We start from the raw sequence: 17,565 nt of genomic DNA, 5'->3' as shown, positions 1-17,565 counted from the left end.
ATGTACAAAGCAAACAGCAAAGATATTACTTCACATACATACATGTAGGCAGCAGCTAATAGCAGATGTTGTTACTCACACATACACATACATATAACTGGAAAACAAACGTAAATATCAGATTCATAAAGGAGAAATAAATAAGCAGTTCTTCCAGAAAAGCCTAAAACTTAGGAGAAATGGGTAAACGTGGATTCCGAGAGTATAAAAGCAGCGCAAGCTGACGAATAATGAATCAGTTTGATTCGAATACGCTATCAGTGAAGTACGCGATAATTGTAGTTGTCAAGTAGAGTTGCAAACAAAGACGATTTTGCCATACTGAATATTGGAGTTATTTATTCGACAATTCAGCGATTCGAAAGTTACCAGAAGGTGCATAATAATCAGGAATTCTCCAAAAATTCCTTACAATATTTATACTTACTTCAAAGCAACCGAAAAAGCAAACTTTTCAATTATTTTGTTTTTGCTTAAATTTTTATTTCTAAATACTTTCACTGCATCGCTCTTTTTCTTTTTTTATTTAGTATATATTGTAAATGTAATTTTGTTGTAAATATTAACAGCAAAATAAATTGTTATAAATAAAATTTTCAAAAAAATTAAATAGAAATTAAGAAAAATATATCGCGTTTGTATTTACATTTTGAAATGTAACTTTGTATAGTTTCAAAATTGTTATTATTATTATTATTTTGTTTTTTTTTTTTTTGTTTTGGTTAAATTGTTTGTGCTTGCGAAAATGTATTATTTAATTTTTAATATATGGCATGTTTACAAAGTGATTTTTTACATATTATTTTTAAAATTTCTATATTATGTATATTTTATTTTATCACCTGCTTTTTTTTTTTCTTCCTCTCTTAACCCATATTTAATATTTTAAGTTCAAAAATTGTTAGACACTTTCCATAATTTTTTCCTTTTTTTGTTTCTTTAAACTTTGTGCTTTTTTCTTTATACTTATATAATTTTTTATTGACTTACGATCACCATTTCGTAATGTTTTTAATAAAACAGAATTTGACTTTTGCATAATATTTTTGCATGATTTGTTGTTATGTGTACACAACATGTCATCAACTAAAACCTATGAGTTTTTTTTTTCATCCTAAAGCTATGCTAGTGTTAAATGTTTATAAATAATTTATATATATTTTACTCGATATATTATATCCTATTTGCTTTTCACGTTATTCGAATTTAAAATATTGCTTTTAATATATATGCGTATTTTAAGTGTGCATCACTTAATATAATTATTTCTGCTAATATATTTATAATATATTATTTTTTATAAGTATATAATGCAACTTACATATTATTTAAAATTATTAATAAAAGTTATTTATTATTAAGTATAGTAAATATTTATGTGTGCTTTAGTTTCATAGTCGTAATTTCTTTATAGGTTTTGCTGTTCAGATATTAAGTTAATTTTAGTAAAAGTACGGATATTTTTTTTTTTAATAATTGAATCTTCATGGATTTTGTATAAAGAGTTTACATTTTTGGCAGATATCATCGATAGTTGCGTAAGTTATTTGGAGTGAATCTAGAGCAAATGATATCACTTATATTTCAGGTAAACTTTTTCTTCATTGTTTATGCTATACGAGTTTAATAATACAAAAATAAACAGCTTTTTAGCTGTAGTCCAACACTAGCAACTTCCCCTACTTCATTCGAAAGGGTTTCAAAGGATAAGCATGTTGATGCAAACGGTAAAAAATTTGCTGAGTTATGTAGTTCGTTTTCGTTAACTGCATTAAACGGTCGCGCAGTTGGCGATAAAGAAGGAGATCTCACATTTCTAAGGGGAACTGTCTATTCAGTGATCGACTACTGTTTAATCAGGAGCACTTTGTTTACATTAATAGATTCCTTCAAACTTGATGATATGTTATTCTCTGACCATCAACCACTATCACTCACTTTGAATACTATGGCTCAACGAAACGTAAACGCAAACATTATGAACCCACTCCCAAGGCTTAAATGGTATAATAAACAAACCGAGAAATACAAAGAAAATCTAAATCAAATGTTAAGTACTATAAATAGAAGCAGCTACGCACTGAGTGATCTAGTAGATTGTGTTAGAAAGGTAGCTGAATACTGTCAAAACATAAAAGTGTCTACAAAGAACGTGCACCCCTGCTTTGAATATGAGTGCAAAGAAGCCAGAAGGACATCCTTTTCAGCCTTACGTAAAGCTAAAAGACTTGGTACGCAAGAAAGTTTGAGAGATTATCAAAATCTTAATAAAGAATTTAAAGAAATTTGCACCCATATAAAACACGTATATTTTAAAAATATGGCCATGAAACTTGGCGTTATTAAAGATAGTAAAGAGAACTAGGGGTTTGTAAAGAAGCTTAATGGTTGGGGGTTCGCGAAGAGTGCACAGTTAGACGCGGAAAGTTTGGGAGCACATTTTTGCTCTCTGCTAAACCAAAACAGTAGTGTATCTCCCCTAAGTTTTGCACTGCCCTTCGTTACTATACGGGAATTGGATTGCGAAATTACGGCGGATGAAGTGAAGACCGCACTTAAAAGAACTAAAGATAATAAGGCACCAGGGCCTGACGGCATAACCGCGGAATTCTTTAAACATGCCCCTCCTAAATCTATAGAACAACTTACAGTTTACTTTAATAGTATGTACAACTTTGGTTCGGTCTCTTTGCTGTTTCAAAAAGCTATTATATTCCCACTTTTTAAAAAAGGAAACATAAATGACCCAAATAATTACAGAGGAATTTCCTTTCAGAATGCCATTGCTAAAATGTTTAGCTCCATTTTGTATGAAAGGTTAGCGGCGTGGGTAGAGAGGAATTCGCTTTTAACTGAGTTCCAGGCTGGAGTTAGATAGGGATACTCTACAATCCACCATATATTTAGTTTATCTAGCATATCTCAATATTACATTTCAAAGAAGAGAAAACTGTATGCCTTGTTCGTGGACTTTAAGGCCGCTTTTGACTCAATAATACGAAATGCTCTTTTCTACAAATTAAATAATTTAGGTCTTCCAACGAAAATGCTAGAAATAATAAGCAGTCTTTACAAAAATAACGTTGCAAGGGTGTGGAATGGTAGCACTGCCTGAGAATGGTTTCCAACAGAAACAGGTATTAAACAAGGCTGCATACTTAGCCCATTACTGTCTGCTGTTTTCCCTGACGATTTGGTGAATCATTTGCCAAAGGGTATTACGTTTGGGGGCATCCACATAAAGATACTTATGTATGCCGATGATGTAGTTATCTTAGCAGAGACCCCAAAATAATTACAGTAAATGATCAACAAACTAGAGGAGTACTTTAGTGACTGGGGGCCAACAAAAAAATGAATAAGACAAAAGTATTTATATTCAGGGCTCAAAAGGTAGATACTGTAGAGATGAAAAGTAGCATTTGTTTGTTAACTTTCGTCCATACAAATCGGCCCACCCTAGTGGAGAAAATGCCAATTGAGTTTGTAATTGATCTCATAGTTCAAAAAATCAATTTGGTAACGCTAAATTCAATCAACGTGAAGAAATGCTAAAAAGTTAAACTTACCAGTGTACCTACCTAAAATTAAAGACTGAATGCTCTTGTGAGCTTTAAAATAAGTTTCAACATTAAGATGAAAAAGGACCTCTAACGAAATAGTTTTGTCTAAAAAATATGTCATCAACGGGAAATTGTTACTCCCTAGTCAGAAAATTCAGCTTTCAGGATGCATGCACCCCCATGGAGTTATGGTTGATTGATTTCGCCCTCTAATATGGTAGTAAGAAATAGAAGGTTACAGCGTATGAGGTTCAACTCAGCTATTTATTTCCAATCTAAGCTTTACGATAACAAACTAATCACGTCGGGATGTAGATCAGGTATATCTTCAGCAACCACTTTGTTTCCACCACAATATCGACTTGGGCCATTAATTTTGAAGTTTGTTAATAAATCGACCATTGTAGCTAATGGCCGATACACAGTGATGTTTTTCATGCAGATGCGTTCAACGCAATCTTATGCATGTCAGTAACATCGCCCCAATCACGCAAGGTGTTGCGTTTGTACATATTAAGGAACTTCACGCTTGGCAATTTATGAAACTTATTTCGCCTTGTCCATTCACATACAAAATTTCGCAAAGCACTGTTATAAACATTTTCGCTATACAAGCAAAATATCTGCTAACATATTTTGCATTCTATTCATTTGTTAAATTTCAGTTTTTAACTAAGAAAAATTTTAGAAAGTACCAACATGTGGAAGAAGTAATTTCACTTGCAAAATGTGAAAGCACTCTTAGCCAAATGAAATGTCAAATTCTTCTTCTTATGCTTTGTATGCAACAAATGTTGGAAGATGGCTACTTTTTCATTTCAGATGGCGCAATTGTCGCTCAATATACCGTTCTCCTTAAAAATACGTGCAATCTACTCATAATATCAACAAAATCGGCACTCGCTTCAGTATGGTCACAAGCAAAAATATGCTGCTTTTTTATAGACTCAAACCCATATTTAAAGTGTCACATTATTTTGTAGTGAATTTCTTGAAAGTGTTAAGGGTTAATTTATTTATCTAAACTAAATTTTTTTATTTAATCTGTAGTTATATTTAACATTTTAGTTCATATACTTTTTTTTTTTGTTTTTTTGCAAAATTTTGAATTAAAATCTTGCAAGCTATTTTATGTATTTCATAAATATGAAGTACAGTGGTGGTATTTATTATTTTAGATTGTACTTTATTTATACATAAAATATTTTATGAAATTTTAAGTTTAAGTTTATCAGATTTCAAGGTTCGAAACGAGCTCAAGGTCAGCAAAATAATTTTTGTAATGTATATTTTTTAATTTTTCTATAATTGAAAAATTTTATTTTTTTTTTTTTGGAAACCAACCACCGCTGTACAGCTAAATGGTTAGCGCAGCGTGCCTAAAGCGTACTGATGATGAAGGCTTAGAACCCTTCGAAATCGATCTACCTGCGCAGCTATGGCAGGTTGTCTGAAAAATTTTCTACTTACTATTCCAAAAACAAAGTAGAGTTATTCAATTATAGAAATAATTAAAAAACAATAGTAATTGCAAAAAAAAAAAACAAGTAAAGACGGAACTGTCTTCGGCATTTCCGAAGACTTATACCTTTCATGAATGGGGCTGAACAATAATCTTATCCCATTTTTAATCTACAAATAATGCGCTGTATAAGATAAGAAATATATAGCGAACAGATGTACATACCTAAAAGATTTTAAGATAAATATAAAAAAATGGCAAAAAAAATCCCTTATCTGAACGATCGATTGTATGGGATATATATTATATATAGCTCCGATCGTAATGATTTTTTCAGGAAATCTTTTATGATATATAAGAATATATATCACCAAGTTTTACGTTTTTATATTGGAAACTAAGGGAGAAATGGCCAAAAATCTTTCTATCTGAACGATCGGTTGTATGGGATAGGTATATACTATATACATATAGCTCCGATCAAAGTTATTTTTCAGAAAATCCTCTATGATATATTAAAATATATATCACCGAGTTTCACGTTTATACTTTCTAAATTAAGGGAGAAATGGCCAAAAATCTTTCTATCTGAACGATCGGTTGTATGGGATATAACTATATATAGCTCCGATCAAAGTGATTTTTTCAGGATATCTTCTATGATATATTAGAATATATATCACCGAGTTTCACGTTTATACTTTCTAAATTGCGGCAGGAATGTTCAAAATCGTTATATCTGAACGATCGGTTGTATGGGAGATATTTGTTATAGTGGTCCGATCCTACCGGATCTGACAAATGTCTTATGTAATACAAAAATACATCGTTGTGCCAAATTTGAATGAGATATCTCAAAATTTGAGGGACTAGTTTGAGTTCAAATAGACAGATGGACGAACAGACGGACATGGCTATATAAACTCAGTTCGTCGGCCTGATCAATTCGGTATACTTAATGGTGAGTCTATCTTCTATATTTCTCAACGTTAAAAATATCGGACAAAAGTTAATATACCATTTCATGTTCATGAAAGGTATAATTAATTTGTTCTGGCCTTGAGCTCGTTTCGAACCTTCAGCGTTAACTAGAGTTCAAGTATACAAATTATATACATATTATATATATTTTGAAACATATAGCTTAACAGCTTTTTATTTTATTTTATTTTTTTGCAGAGTTTACTTTCCAAAGTGTTTCGAAGAATTTCGGTGAGTTTTCACTAGTTATTTTTTAGTATTTACTTTTATGCTTAGATTGTAATATAAATTTGACTCTGATGCATTCATGTATTCTGTTATAGCATTTTTAAATTATTATTTTTTATTTTGTTTTTAATATTTTTTCATTTAAATCGTACTTCATGTTCTTCTTGCATTCTCGAATTCTTAATGTGTGTATTTTCTAGGTACACTTTAGTGATGTAATAATAAAGCTGAACCGCACATAGAATAGAAATTATCTTAGCATGGTGGCGTTGCCCTAACCAGTGTTTGTGTGTCACAAAAAATAAAAAAAAAAATAGAAAATAACTATACCTTTGAATATTAAAAAAAATGTTCCGCGTTTGCTTATAAAATTCCGCATAAAATGCGCTTTTCAATTTACAGCAGCGAATGCAAAAAAAGCATTGGAAATTTTTATCAAATTTCGAGAACTAAACTCCTTTTTTTATTTTCGGTAATTTAGGAGTAGACTTCTATTAATTTTGTAACTGAAACTATGCAAATAAATCCCAAATATGTTTTCGAAAAAGTCAAAAATTCGAAACAAGTTTTTGAAATTTTCGAACATTTAATTTAGATTTTATTGAATTTGTTGTTTAATAGCCGAATTAATTTTAGTTTAGCAAAGTGAAAGTTAAAGAATTGATTTTTGTCAATCTTATTTCCCTCGGGTGTTTCAGATTGTTTTCCATATAAATCCAATAATATTATGCGCTCTAGGTATGGAAGAAAATATAAAACATCTTTCGAAAAAAAGAGTTGTGAAAAATCGTTGCGAATTTCGTGAGATTTCTAAACTTTACTTTGTGAGACAAAATTGCAATTTTGGCGAACAACTTTGTACAAAAAACGTGAAAGACCTTGGAGTATGCAATGTTTGTTTTTTATATTCATCGAATTCGCTATTCTGTGAATATAGACATTGGTAGTTTGTTGGTTTACTCTCAATCTTGCATAATTGGAGTAAACCAGTACCATACCAGCAATATCCACGTTCACAAAATCACAAATTTAATAAAATATCAATAACTATTGAACATTTTAAGGGTGGGTGAATTTTTTTTATTTTTATCTCTATCTGATACCTTCTTTGCATCCCAAGCAAAGTTATTCGACCAGTATTTTTCTAGAACATTGAACTTATTGGCGCACTTCGAATAAAATATCGCGCTGTCCAAAAAAAAAAACTTAAAAGGACTCTCTTATACTAAAACTAAATGATTTAGATCAAAAATTTCTCTACCTAGCAATTTCACTCCAAAATGGATTTTATCACTTTTTTTACTTTGACTCAAATTACATATACTGACAAATTTAAGGCCCGGAAATTAGCATTTACTTTTCCAAAGGCCTGAACTTGAATCCGTTTGTCAGAATTTTTAGATTGGTGCTGGTTTTTGAGATATTTGTACATGAAAGTTCTAAAAACTAGTTTATCTGCTGTAGTTTTTCTCTACGCTCTTACGTCGTAAAGCCTTCATGTTATTACAAAAGAGCACATACAATTTGAAAGTGCAAGTATCTCCCTTCAAAATGTCTCTTTAATTTTTGGAAATTTCACATTGCGATTTAAAATATTTTTCTGCATATGCGATTAGGTTTAACGACAACTTTTCCATACATAATTTTTTACAAATTTGAAGTCTACTTTTAGGCACGTTCGTCACTTAATAGCAGCATGTAGGCGAGTTCAGCAAGCCATGCGGGTTTTAAATAAAATTAAATTAAACTTATAAAAGCAAACATTTAAGTCAAAAGGAATTTTAGCCACTATTCCATCTGCCACACAACTACAAACCCAATATAAGAAAGTATGCCTAAAAGTGTGCTACACATATTTTAATAAAGAACGTTGAGTCCAAAAACATATGTATTAATATAGCTAGAAAAATTATTTAAAAAAATTTAATACCGTTTGAGAAAAAAATTACTGTGGTTTGAAATGGAAAATGTAGGTTTTTAATGAAATTTTTTTCGTGACAAAATTACGCATTGCATGCGGGCGAAAAATTCGGACGTTCAGGCCTTTATGTAAAAATAACTCAAAACAAGAAAACAAATGAAAAATCTTTCTCTAAGATCTTTCGAAAATCATAATTTAATTTTATGGTCTTAAATTATCTTATAATTTTATAAAAAAAAAAAAAATTGTTTCCAAGAAATTTTACTTTAGTAATCCACACAATGTTAAATGGATACATTTATTTTACCTAAAGCTGTTGCACAGTGTTAGCTATCAAACCAGAACTTATGAGCAGAACTAATTTTAAATTAGCTTTGAGAGCATTGAAGCCATTTCAGAAAAGTATAAGCTTACCACGAAGTCTAAAACTTTTCATCCAATATTATGCTAACGCCTAATTGTATGCTATTATTTACATCACCAATATCTTCATATGCAACATCAAAGCCAATAAGGTTATTTCATTTGTTGAATTAATTGTTTTTTTTTTAATGCTAAATATATGAATTAATTTTTTTTGTTAATTATGTTACTCAATTTATTCATATAAACATGATGAAGGCTAGCAGTTTTTTTTTAATTTTTATTAAACACTTGTTTCTCTAATTACCTATTAGTTGGTGTATTCGCTTTGTATTGCTAATGTATATATACATATATATATATTTATATTTCAATATATATGTACGCTTATAATTCGCTGCCAATTATTGTGTATAATTTAAAGTTTATACAAACTAATGAACGTATTTTTCATTCGCAATATGAATTTTCAGTTTAGTTTTTTTTTTATTTTTAATTACTATATTAACTTTGTTTACACTAAATTTAATTGCACAAAAATTATTATCTCATATTTTCTTCAAACAAAATAAACAATTTGCTTTAATATAATTTTGTTATAAATTGAGAGTACAATTTTATAGAAAATTGTTTTAAGATATTTTTCTATATGAAAATTTTGTTGAAAATTTTTTTTTTGAATTTTTGAAATATGTATTTGTAATAGCGAAAAACAGCTAGAAGATACAAAGCCCTACAGCTAAAATCTCGCTGCCCCCAAATGCACACACACATATACATATCTCCATGCCTATGTAAAATAACTTTTTTCTTTGGCTTCGTTTCAGTTAGTTTCAAGTAAAAAATGTATTGCTTGCTTTTTATATGCAAACTATTGCTTTCCATAATTTAGTAAACATTTTTGTTAGTACTTTACTTTTTAGCATAGAATTTATAAATATATGTATGTATGTACGGTTTGTTTGTCGACATACGCGTCTAAATTTGTCTCTGTCTTAACCACCACCTAAACTTAACGCCTGCACTATACGTGGATCAGCTTTACTACCCTCACGAAATTCTTCTAATGTTAATTTACCATCATGATTTTTGTCCATTTGATCAAATATTTTATCGACACGTTTCTGCGGCGTATTCTCATCCTCCGATTGCGGTTGCTGACCCTGTAGGGAATTAAAGAGAAAAAATAAATGCAGTATTTAGTATTAGTTATTAAAGTAAATATAATAGTTCCAGGAGTAACAAACTCACAGTTATTAATTAAATTCAAAAGCAGACTACAATTAAAAAATCGACAACCGAAAAACAGTCGCGAATAATGTTTCAAGAAAAAAAAATTTGTTTGCTTAAGACACAAAAGAGAAAAAAATCTATTTTTTTAAATATTCGGCTTTTCGTGATAAGGATATGTAAACGATGTAAAACTATGTGCTTATTTTCGTCCAACCAGATTACTTCTGATTGGTTCCTCTTCCTCCGTATTTGTGCAGCTTCTGGCTTGTTGGTATGTGCCACTGTCGGAGCGTCAGTGCAATAGCGCAACAACCTGTCGCGACATCCGTAAGTACTCTCACTCCACATTGCTTTAGCTTAGTCCTTTTCCATCTACGCACGGCCATAAAAACTTTAAACCTCGTACTCATTCCGGGTGGTCCATAGCGAGTCCGTTGCCCTAATCGTATACCCCCGATTTTCCTCGGAGCATAGCACAGCGGTGGTCTGCAGAGTTGTCCCCTTTGCTTGTGCCCATTTCGAACCTTCTCTGGTCATCACATCTGCGAATTCTCGCCCTTCAATATCGCTGAGTTAACTGAGACATTGAGATACGTTATGGACGGCTGCGTGGTTCGACATCTCTGCAGGATTTTAAGTCTTCAAATTGAATTCTAATGCCTTAGGGGAAGTCCGTCTGTAGCCAAAGGTCTCTTCATTGGTATCTGTGACTGTTCTGTCCTATAGCAGTGTGGCTGCTCTCTCTATGGCATATACCTCCGCCTGTTAAACACTACATGTATATTGAAAAGCCTCTACAGCTGTCTACGCCTTCCTTCCATTCCTCCCTTCTGCGGCTTGGAGTCAAAAACCGCCATGATATTGTCGGTGCCCCGGACGTAAGGTCAGTTATGATTCCTTTTATCCAAGTCATCTACTATCATCGATGATTTTGATGTAGGATTCTCTTAATCATAGAGCCCCTTTCGCAACAAACCTCTGAAAAACTACGTTCAACCCTTCTTGAGGTGCGCTGCTCACTGAGCCTGATATTCCTAGACAAACTGGCCATTGCACCTTTCTTTTTTCCGTTGGTTGCCTTTTTTGTATAAAGCCATTCAGCAAACAAGAGCGACGATCTTCGGTCCATCCCCAAAATACTTTTTCAGGGATAGTATGCTGCCAGAGCTGTATTTGGTCTCACCTTAACGTTGCTTTCGCAGCTTAATTTGGAATAGGGTATCATGCCAAGCTTCAAAGAGAGATTTATTGTTGTGCCGTTTAGCCTTGGTATGTTAAAGGAGAGAATTTTGGTTTTTATTGTGAACAGGACAAGTTCTGTTTGTGTTCAATTCACCCCCAGGCCGTTTTGTCATGCCTATCGCGAAACACCACGAAGCAGCGTATCCATGAGCTCGCTAACCATTTGCAAGAATTCACCTGTGATCAAAATCACTAAGTCGTGGGCTTATGCAGCTGCCCTCGTTCCTTCTGCCCTAAAGAATTCTACACTTTCATTAGCTACCAGTATCCAAAGAAGAGGCGACAGCAAGCCACCCTGAGGCGTGCCTCTAGCAGCCATTTTACATACTGAGACAGTTCCTAAAGTTGCGCTGACGACCGTACTGCTGAGAATAGAATCGATGCAAGCAAATATAGAGGAATAAACATCACCCATACACTTCTCCAGTCTTCGGGAGCATTAGCATTTAAAAAAGATATCATGTAAGTGGGGTATTTATTTGTCACAACACGGCTTGCAATATGGTCGGTATCACTCCATCCGGTCCCGACGGCTTGAAAAAATTAAATTATTTGATAGTACATAGTATATTTCCTGGTCTACGATGTTTTTGACGTTGGTATCGGATAATAAACATGGCTTCCTGGCAAACTGCTGCTCCTCGCATCCGTGTCTCTATCAAAAGTGTCTCTACAAACGGTCCATGAGCTACCAGCTAGCTATGCTACTTGGAACAACGTTTGACCCAGATAGTATTTTGTTGTCATGAGGTTCTCACAGAATTGTTAACATCAGTCTTGTTTTGCCTCCTAATGCTAAGTTTTTAGTTATCAAAGGTGCATGTGGGCATGCCAGACCTCTTCGAATCAGCTGTTGAAGAGCTGCCTTGTCGTTGATCTAGGTTGGTTTAACTCTGTTTAGGTTTAGTGCGTGGCCTTGTTAAGCGCAGAAGAGTTCGAATATTTTAGTTTATATCTTTGTTAACCGATTGGCCTGTCTATGTTGCAAACTCCCCGTCTGACTTCCACTTTTCGGATATAACTTCAGAATGTTTTGCTTAGTTTATATTTCTTGAATTTCTAAATGACCGAGATACTTCCAATTCAAAATCAAGAGTGAAGAGTATTCTGCTGCGGTGCAAAAACTGATACTCTCTAGTTGCCAATTCTGGTTGTGGGAGAATTTGTGGCCGCTGGTTATATCTCTAATTCCATTCCTAAACGCTTGGGGTGTAGTTTTTTTTTTTTTTCTTTTAAGCTCCCTTTTGCTCTTACTATAAACTTTCAACATACTTTAAATAATATTTCCTCTCACCTGAAGCCGAAATATTGACAAATTAAAAAACCAATGAAATTTTAAACATTGTGTTTTATTTAACCACGGCCTTTAAGCTCATTATTATTAACATAACGTAAACGCATAAGGCTATAAAAATTACCAAAAAAGATTTACTACTTTCTCTGTATTTCAGTTGGCGGGATTGAATCAGAACTTCGAGGAATGTACAAAGAAAGTGTCTGGTATCACATGATTATCTCAACTCATTTCAATATTTGGAAAGTTTGTAGAACATAATTGCTTACATTTCATACTTTTGTCCTTTAAATTTGGACTTTTTCATTGGCTTCAAAAAAAGGGCAGATACGTTTTCGTAGTTGAGACATTCGCGGTACAAACAAGTGTAGCCTACGTTATTTCTGACCATGAAATTGACCCCCACTCTCGGATATGTGTATCGGAACTATTCGAGCCAATCCAAGCAAATTTACTATAGAAGCGCTATCTTATATTTTTTGAGGAATTTTCTTTTGTCTATATAAATTTTCCCTCTATTTATAAAAAAATTATTGTCAAATCTGCGTGGACAATTAGTTCTTTTTAATTATAACAACTTTTTTCTGCATGGATTTTCCCGAAATTTACTAGTGCATATCACATTTAAATTAGCCAAAGTTGAACCAAAACAAAAAGGACGTGTGGCACTCGGGGACTGCCGCGGTAAAGATATTGCTATTATCAACTTATGCAATTATAATATTTATGCAACATTTTGTTTTCTTTGATATTAATTCAAGTTAACCTTTTTAAGCGTGGTGACCGATAAGAAAACAAATTTTTTACTTTTATTGAATAAATGAGAAGTTAATATTTAACTTTCACTTTAACTTTAACTTTATTTTTAACTTTAACTTTAACTTCAACTTTAACTTTAACTTCAACTTTAACTTCAACTTTAACTTTAACTTCAACGTTAAGTTTAACTTTAACCTTAACTTTAACTTTAACTTTAACTTCAACTTTAACTTTAACTTTAACTTTATCTTTAACTTTAACTTTAACTTTAATTTTAACTTCAACTTTAACTTTAACTTTTTAACTTTAATTTTAACTTTAAATTTAACTTTAACTTTAACTTCAACTTTAACTTTAACTTTAACTTTAACTTTAACTTTAACTTTAACTTCAACTTTAACTTTAACTTTAACTTCAACTTTACCCGCGGGGGTATCGGTCCCCTACCGGGCGCCTCCTCAGGTGGTGGATAGAGGAACGCTTCCCACAAGACGGGAGGTACTGAGTGAATTAAGTACTCAGGGCGAACCAAAACGAGCAATCCAGTGGAAAAATGGGAATGTGTTGCTCTAAGGGCAACACATCCCAAAGTTCCGGTGGAAGGGCGATAGGATGCCGCCCTAAAATACCCCATCAAGCATCCACAGGATCGAGACCAGTAAGATCCTGTTGACCAAAACTGGAAATATGATTATGAACTGATTGCTACGGGCTGGCGATGACGATAGGCTACTACCTTAGTAAGCAAGGGTGACACCTTGCCGAAACGGCTGGTAGGTTAATATCGGCATCGTCTCCGTCTCGTTAAAACCTTGGCAGGTCTTCAAGTACGTTCGAAGCACGTCGCCATTAAGTTGGTGGTGCAGGCTCAGTTGAGACGACTCCTGACTAACGCTGTATTCTGGCTCTGAACACAGACTCCCATAAGGACCTGTGTCAACCCACGCGTGGCCTCCCTGCTTCTGCAAAGATAACCACGGGAATTGAAGACGGCGACTGCACATCGTGCGGAGATAGCGGCTTGAAGCGGAGACCCAATAGAACAAATGAGCAACAAAATAAAAACAACAAAGGAAGATAAAAGTAGAGAAAGCGAGAAAGAAAGGGGCGATGAAGCGGTGTTCAAGAAGAGCACTAAAGTGCTGAGATCGCCGGTTTTAACAACCCCCGCTAAAGCGACCTTGTCGGTAATGCCCACACAAGGCACCGAATCGGCGGAAAAGACAAAGGCAGCGAAAGCACAGCTGCGCAATAACCCCAGCCAGTCAACACCTGCTACTGCAAGGGAAAAAGCGTCGGTCAGCTCACCCAATGTCGTTGCACAGCGCGCTGTTGGGAAGGAGAAACGTGCGACTCCGCCAAGAGGCTCACTCTCATACACAAGCCTCGAAGGGAAGAGCCAAGACGAACTGCTGGAGTACGCGGTATCAGTGCTGCGCGAGATGCAGGAAACCGCTCTCAAGCAGAAGACCGTGTCCAAGGACATAAAAACCGGTATGGCTCTTCTCGAGGAAGCGTTAAGCTGCATGGGATCGTTAAGGGCCCAAAAGGTAGATGAGAGCAGAGAATTGGGCCGAAAAAGCAAGAGGGCACGAACGAGCTCAGATTCCCACTCGGAGGACTTGGAAGCCAAAAAGAAACGAAATGAAAGAACAAATACGCTTTCACAAGGTGAGTCTTGGTCCAATGTAGCGCGCCGGAGGCTGAAACAGCGGGCCCAGCCAGCCAAGCAGGCAACCCCCGTCCAAGCTCCTAAAGCTCAAAAACGGGCGAGAAAGAGGAGACAAGCAGCAACTTTTGTGGTAAAACCTGTGGAAGGCAAAAGCTATGCCCAGGTACTAGGGGCCATACGCGGCCAGCTCCGCCCTAATGACACAGATACGGTGGTACGGTCAGTACGAAAAACCAAATCTGGTAACGTACTGATTGAAACGGCGCGCTGCAGTGACCAGACGGCCTTCAGAGCAGCTATAGGTAGTGCAGTAGGAGAGGTCGGTGAAGCACAACAGCTCTCCAAGCGGATGAAGTTGGAAGTACTTGGCATGGACTGTCTCACAACTGAAACAGAAATCCAAGACGCAATAAGGAGGGAGGTCGGAAAAGAAGAAATGACTAGACCTCTCCGTGTCTCTGTGTTCGCAGCAAACCAAAGAGAACAGAAAATGGCGGTCGTCGAAGTGGACGAGAATATTGGCAACGCCCTACTCAAAAAAGGTAAAATTCCGATCGGATGGATACAGTGCCGAATCAGACAGCGAGCAGAAGTACAACGCTGCTTTAGGTGTCTCGGCTACGGACACCGGAAGGCAGAATGCAAGGGTCCAGACAGGAGTAACGCCTGCTGGAAGTGTGGGCAAAGCGGCCACAAAGCTTCGGCCTGTACCGCAGCTCCAAAATGTTACCTGTGTAATACACAGAAGCTCGATCATGTCCCTGGATCTGGAGCATGCAGCATTTTCAGAGCGGCACTCACTGTTGCAAAGGCCAAAGTCTCAATTCAATAGTGATTAGTTTTATCCAAGGCAACCTAAACCGGAGCAGACTTGCTGATGAGCTACTACAACAGTTGGTCTTAGACCATAAAGCTAACAGCGTTATCATCAGCGAACCCTATAGAGCCCGAAATGATTGGCATATAGACAACACCGGCACCGCCGCAATCTGGATGACAGATGCAAACGCCAATATTGTGAACCGTGTTGCCGGACAAGGCTACGTCCGCCTAACTACGAATAATACCACAATAGTAAGCTGCTACTTGTCCCCGAATGATCCCATTCAAACGTTCAGGGAGAAGCTTGAACTTATTGAAGACGACCTGAGGGACTTAACTAGTAACCTGGTTGTGGCGGGAGACTTTAACGCAAGAGCCGTCGAATGGGGAATGCCGCAGACTAACACCCGTGGAAGGTTAGTCCTTGAGATGGCAGCCAGGCTCGGTTTGAACGTGCTTAACACTGGTACGACCCCTACATACCGACGGCCAGGCTTTGGATACTCGATCCCCGATGTAACACTAGTGTCAGAAAGCCTGCTGCTGACCGCTGCTGGATGGAGAGTCATAGAGGATCTGACTGGCAGCGATCACAACTACATCACTTTCCACCTAAACGATCCCGGTCAGAGGCAGATTCCGAACGGGCCACGCAGAACAAAAGCATGGGACGCATCCAAGGTCGACTCTGCCACGTTCTCCGCATCAGTACTGGGGGATGCCCGACGGATAATCAACAACTCCAGTCCGACGGAAGAGACGGTTGAAAAGACAATGAGCTGTCTTCGCCACGCTTGCAACCTCTCTATGCCACGGAGGGGAGTGTGGAGGGGTAAAAAGCAGGTATACTGGTGGAATAGCGAAATCGCGAGCTGCGGAAAATATGCCACAGGATGCGAAGGCTAGCAACTCGCGCGCGCGGCAGGCCTGAGGCTCTAGAAAAGTCGGAAGCGTACAAAGGAGCGAAGAAAGCTCTTAGTGCTGCCATTAAGCAAAGCAAGCTTAAGTGCTGGAAAGCGCTTTGCGAGGAAGTGGATCGAGACCCATGGGGGCAGGGATATAAGATAGTAATGAAGAAGTTCCGTCCGCCAAACCAGCTGATGGACGAGAACCAAATAAGGAACATTGTGGATGGCCTGTTTCCCACCCAACTGCCTAGGGAGGGCGGGTACGTTACCCATGAAGATCGCAACGTGGAACCATTCCAAGAAGAAGAGCTTAAAACTGCCGTGCGAACTATGAAACCTAGGAAAGCATCTGGGCCCGACGGAATACCCGCGGAGGCAATTAGACTAGCTGCAAACGACTGCCCAGAACTTATGTTGCACATGTACAACAAATGTCTCGAAGAAAGAATTTTCCCCACCATATGGAAGACAGCACGACTGGTTCTCATTCCAAAAGGGAAAGGAGATCCCAACTCTCCATCATCCTACCGTCCCCTATGTATGTTGGACACAGCAGGGAAATTGATGGAGAGTCTCCTGAAGCAACGCCTCACCAGAGCGTTACAGGACGCCGGAGGACTGTCGCCCAGACAGCATGGTTTTCGGAGGGGGCACTCTACAATGGATGCCATAGCAGAAGTTATAGACGCAGTCAAGAAAGCCGAGACAGCGTGCCACAGAGCAAGACCTATAGTGTTGCTGGTCACGCTGGACGTCAAAAACGCTTTTAACTCAGCTAGGTGGGAGGACATGCTTGAGGCACTAGAAAGCACTTTCAAAGTACCGCAATATTTGTTAGAAATTTTAAGGGACTACCTAAGAGAGAGGTATCTAATATATGAAAGTACTCACGGTCAAAAAAAGGTAAAAATAACAGGTGGAGCAGCCCAGGGTTCGGTACTAGGTCCCGATCTCTGGAATATAACTTACGACAGTCTTCTTCGGTTAGACATGCCAGAAAGCACCTTCCTCGTTGCATTTGCAGACGACGTGGCAGCTGTGATAACAGCACCAAGCTGCGAGCTGGCACAGCTAAAATTAAACCAGGTCATGCGTAATGTAAATAGGTGGATGGCTG

At 36.5% G+C, this 17,565-nt stretch overlaps 1 protein-coding gene across 8 annotated transcripts in view; it reads right to left on the bottom strand.

Annotated features, from left to right (window-relative positions):
- Nucleotides 1–444: 444 nt before the first annotated feature.
- The window catches only part of LOC137250894 (frequenin-1), a 175,059-nt gene continuing 157,938 nt past the window's right edge, over nucleotides 445–17,565 (bottom strand). For all 8 annotated transcript variants that reach the window (XM_067784566.1, XM_067784565.1, XM_067784568.1 and 5 more), the window contains one exon: nucleotides 445–9,681. In XM_067784566.1, coding sequence (XP_067640667.1) covers nucleotides 9,514–9,681 — 168 coding nt within the window. In that variant the 3' untranslated portion in view covers nucleotides 445–9,513. The remainder of the gene's footprint in view (nucleotides 9,682–17,565) is intronic.

The sequence above is a fragment of the Eurosta solidaginis genome, chromosome 4 (assembly GCF_040869045.1).
Source record: "Eurosta solidaginis isolate ZX-2024a chromosome 4, ASM4086904v1, whole genome shotgun sequence".
NCBI classification, from domain to species: Eukaryota; Metazoa; Arthropoda; class Insecta; order Diptera; family Tephritidae; genus Eurosta; species Eurosta solidaginis.
Note: the sequence above shows the minus strand (reverse complement) of the source record. Positions and strands in the feature narration are given on the sequence as shown.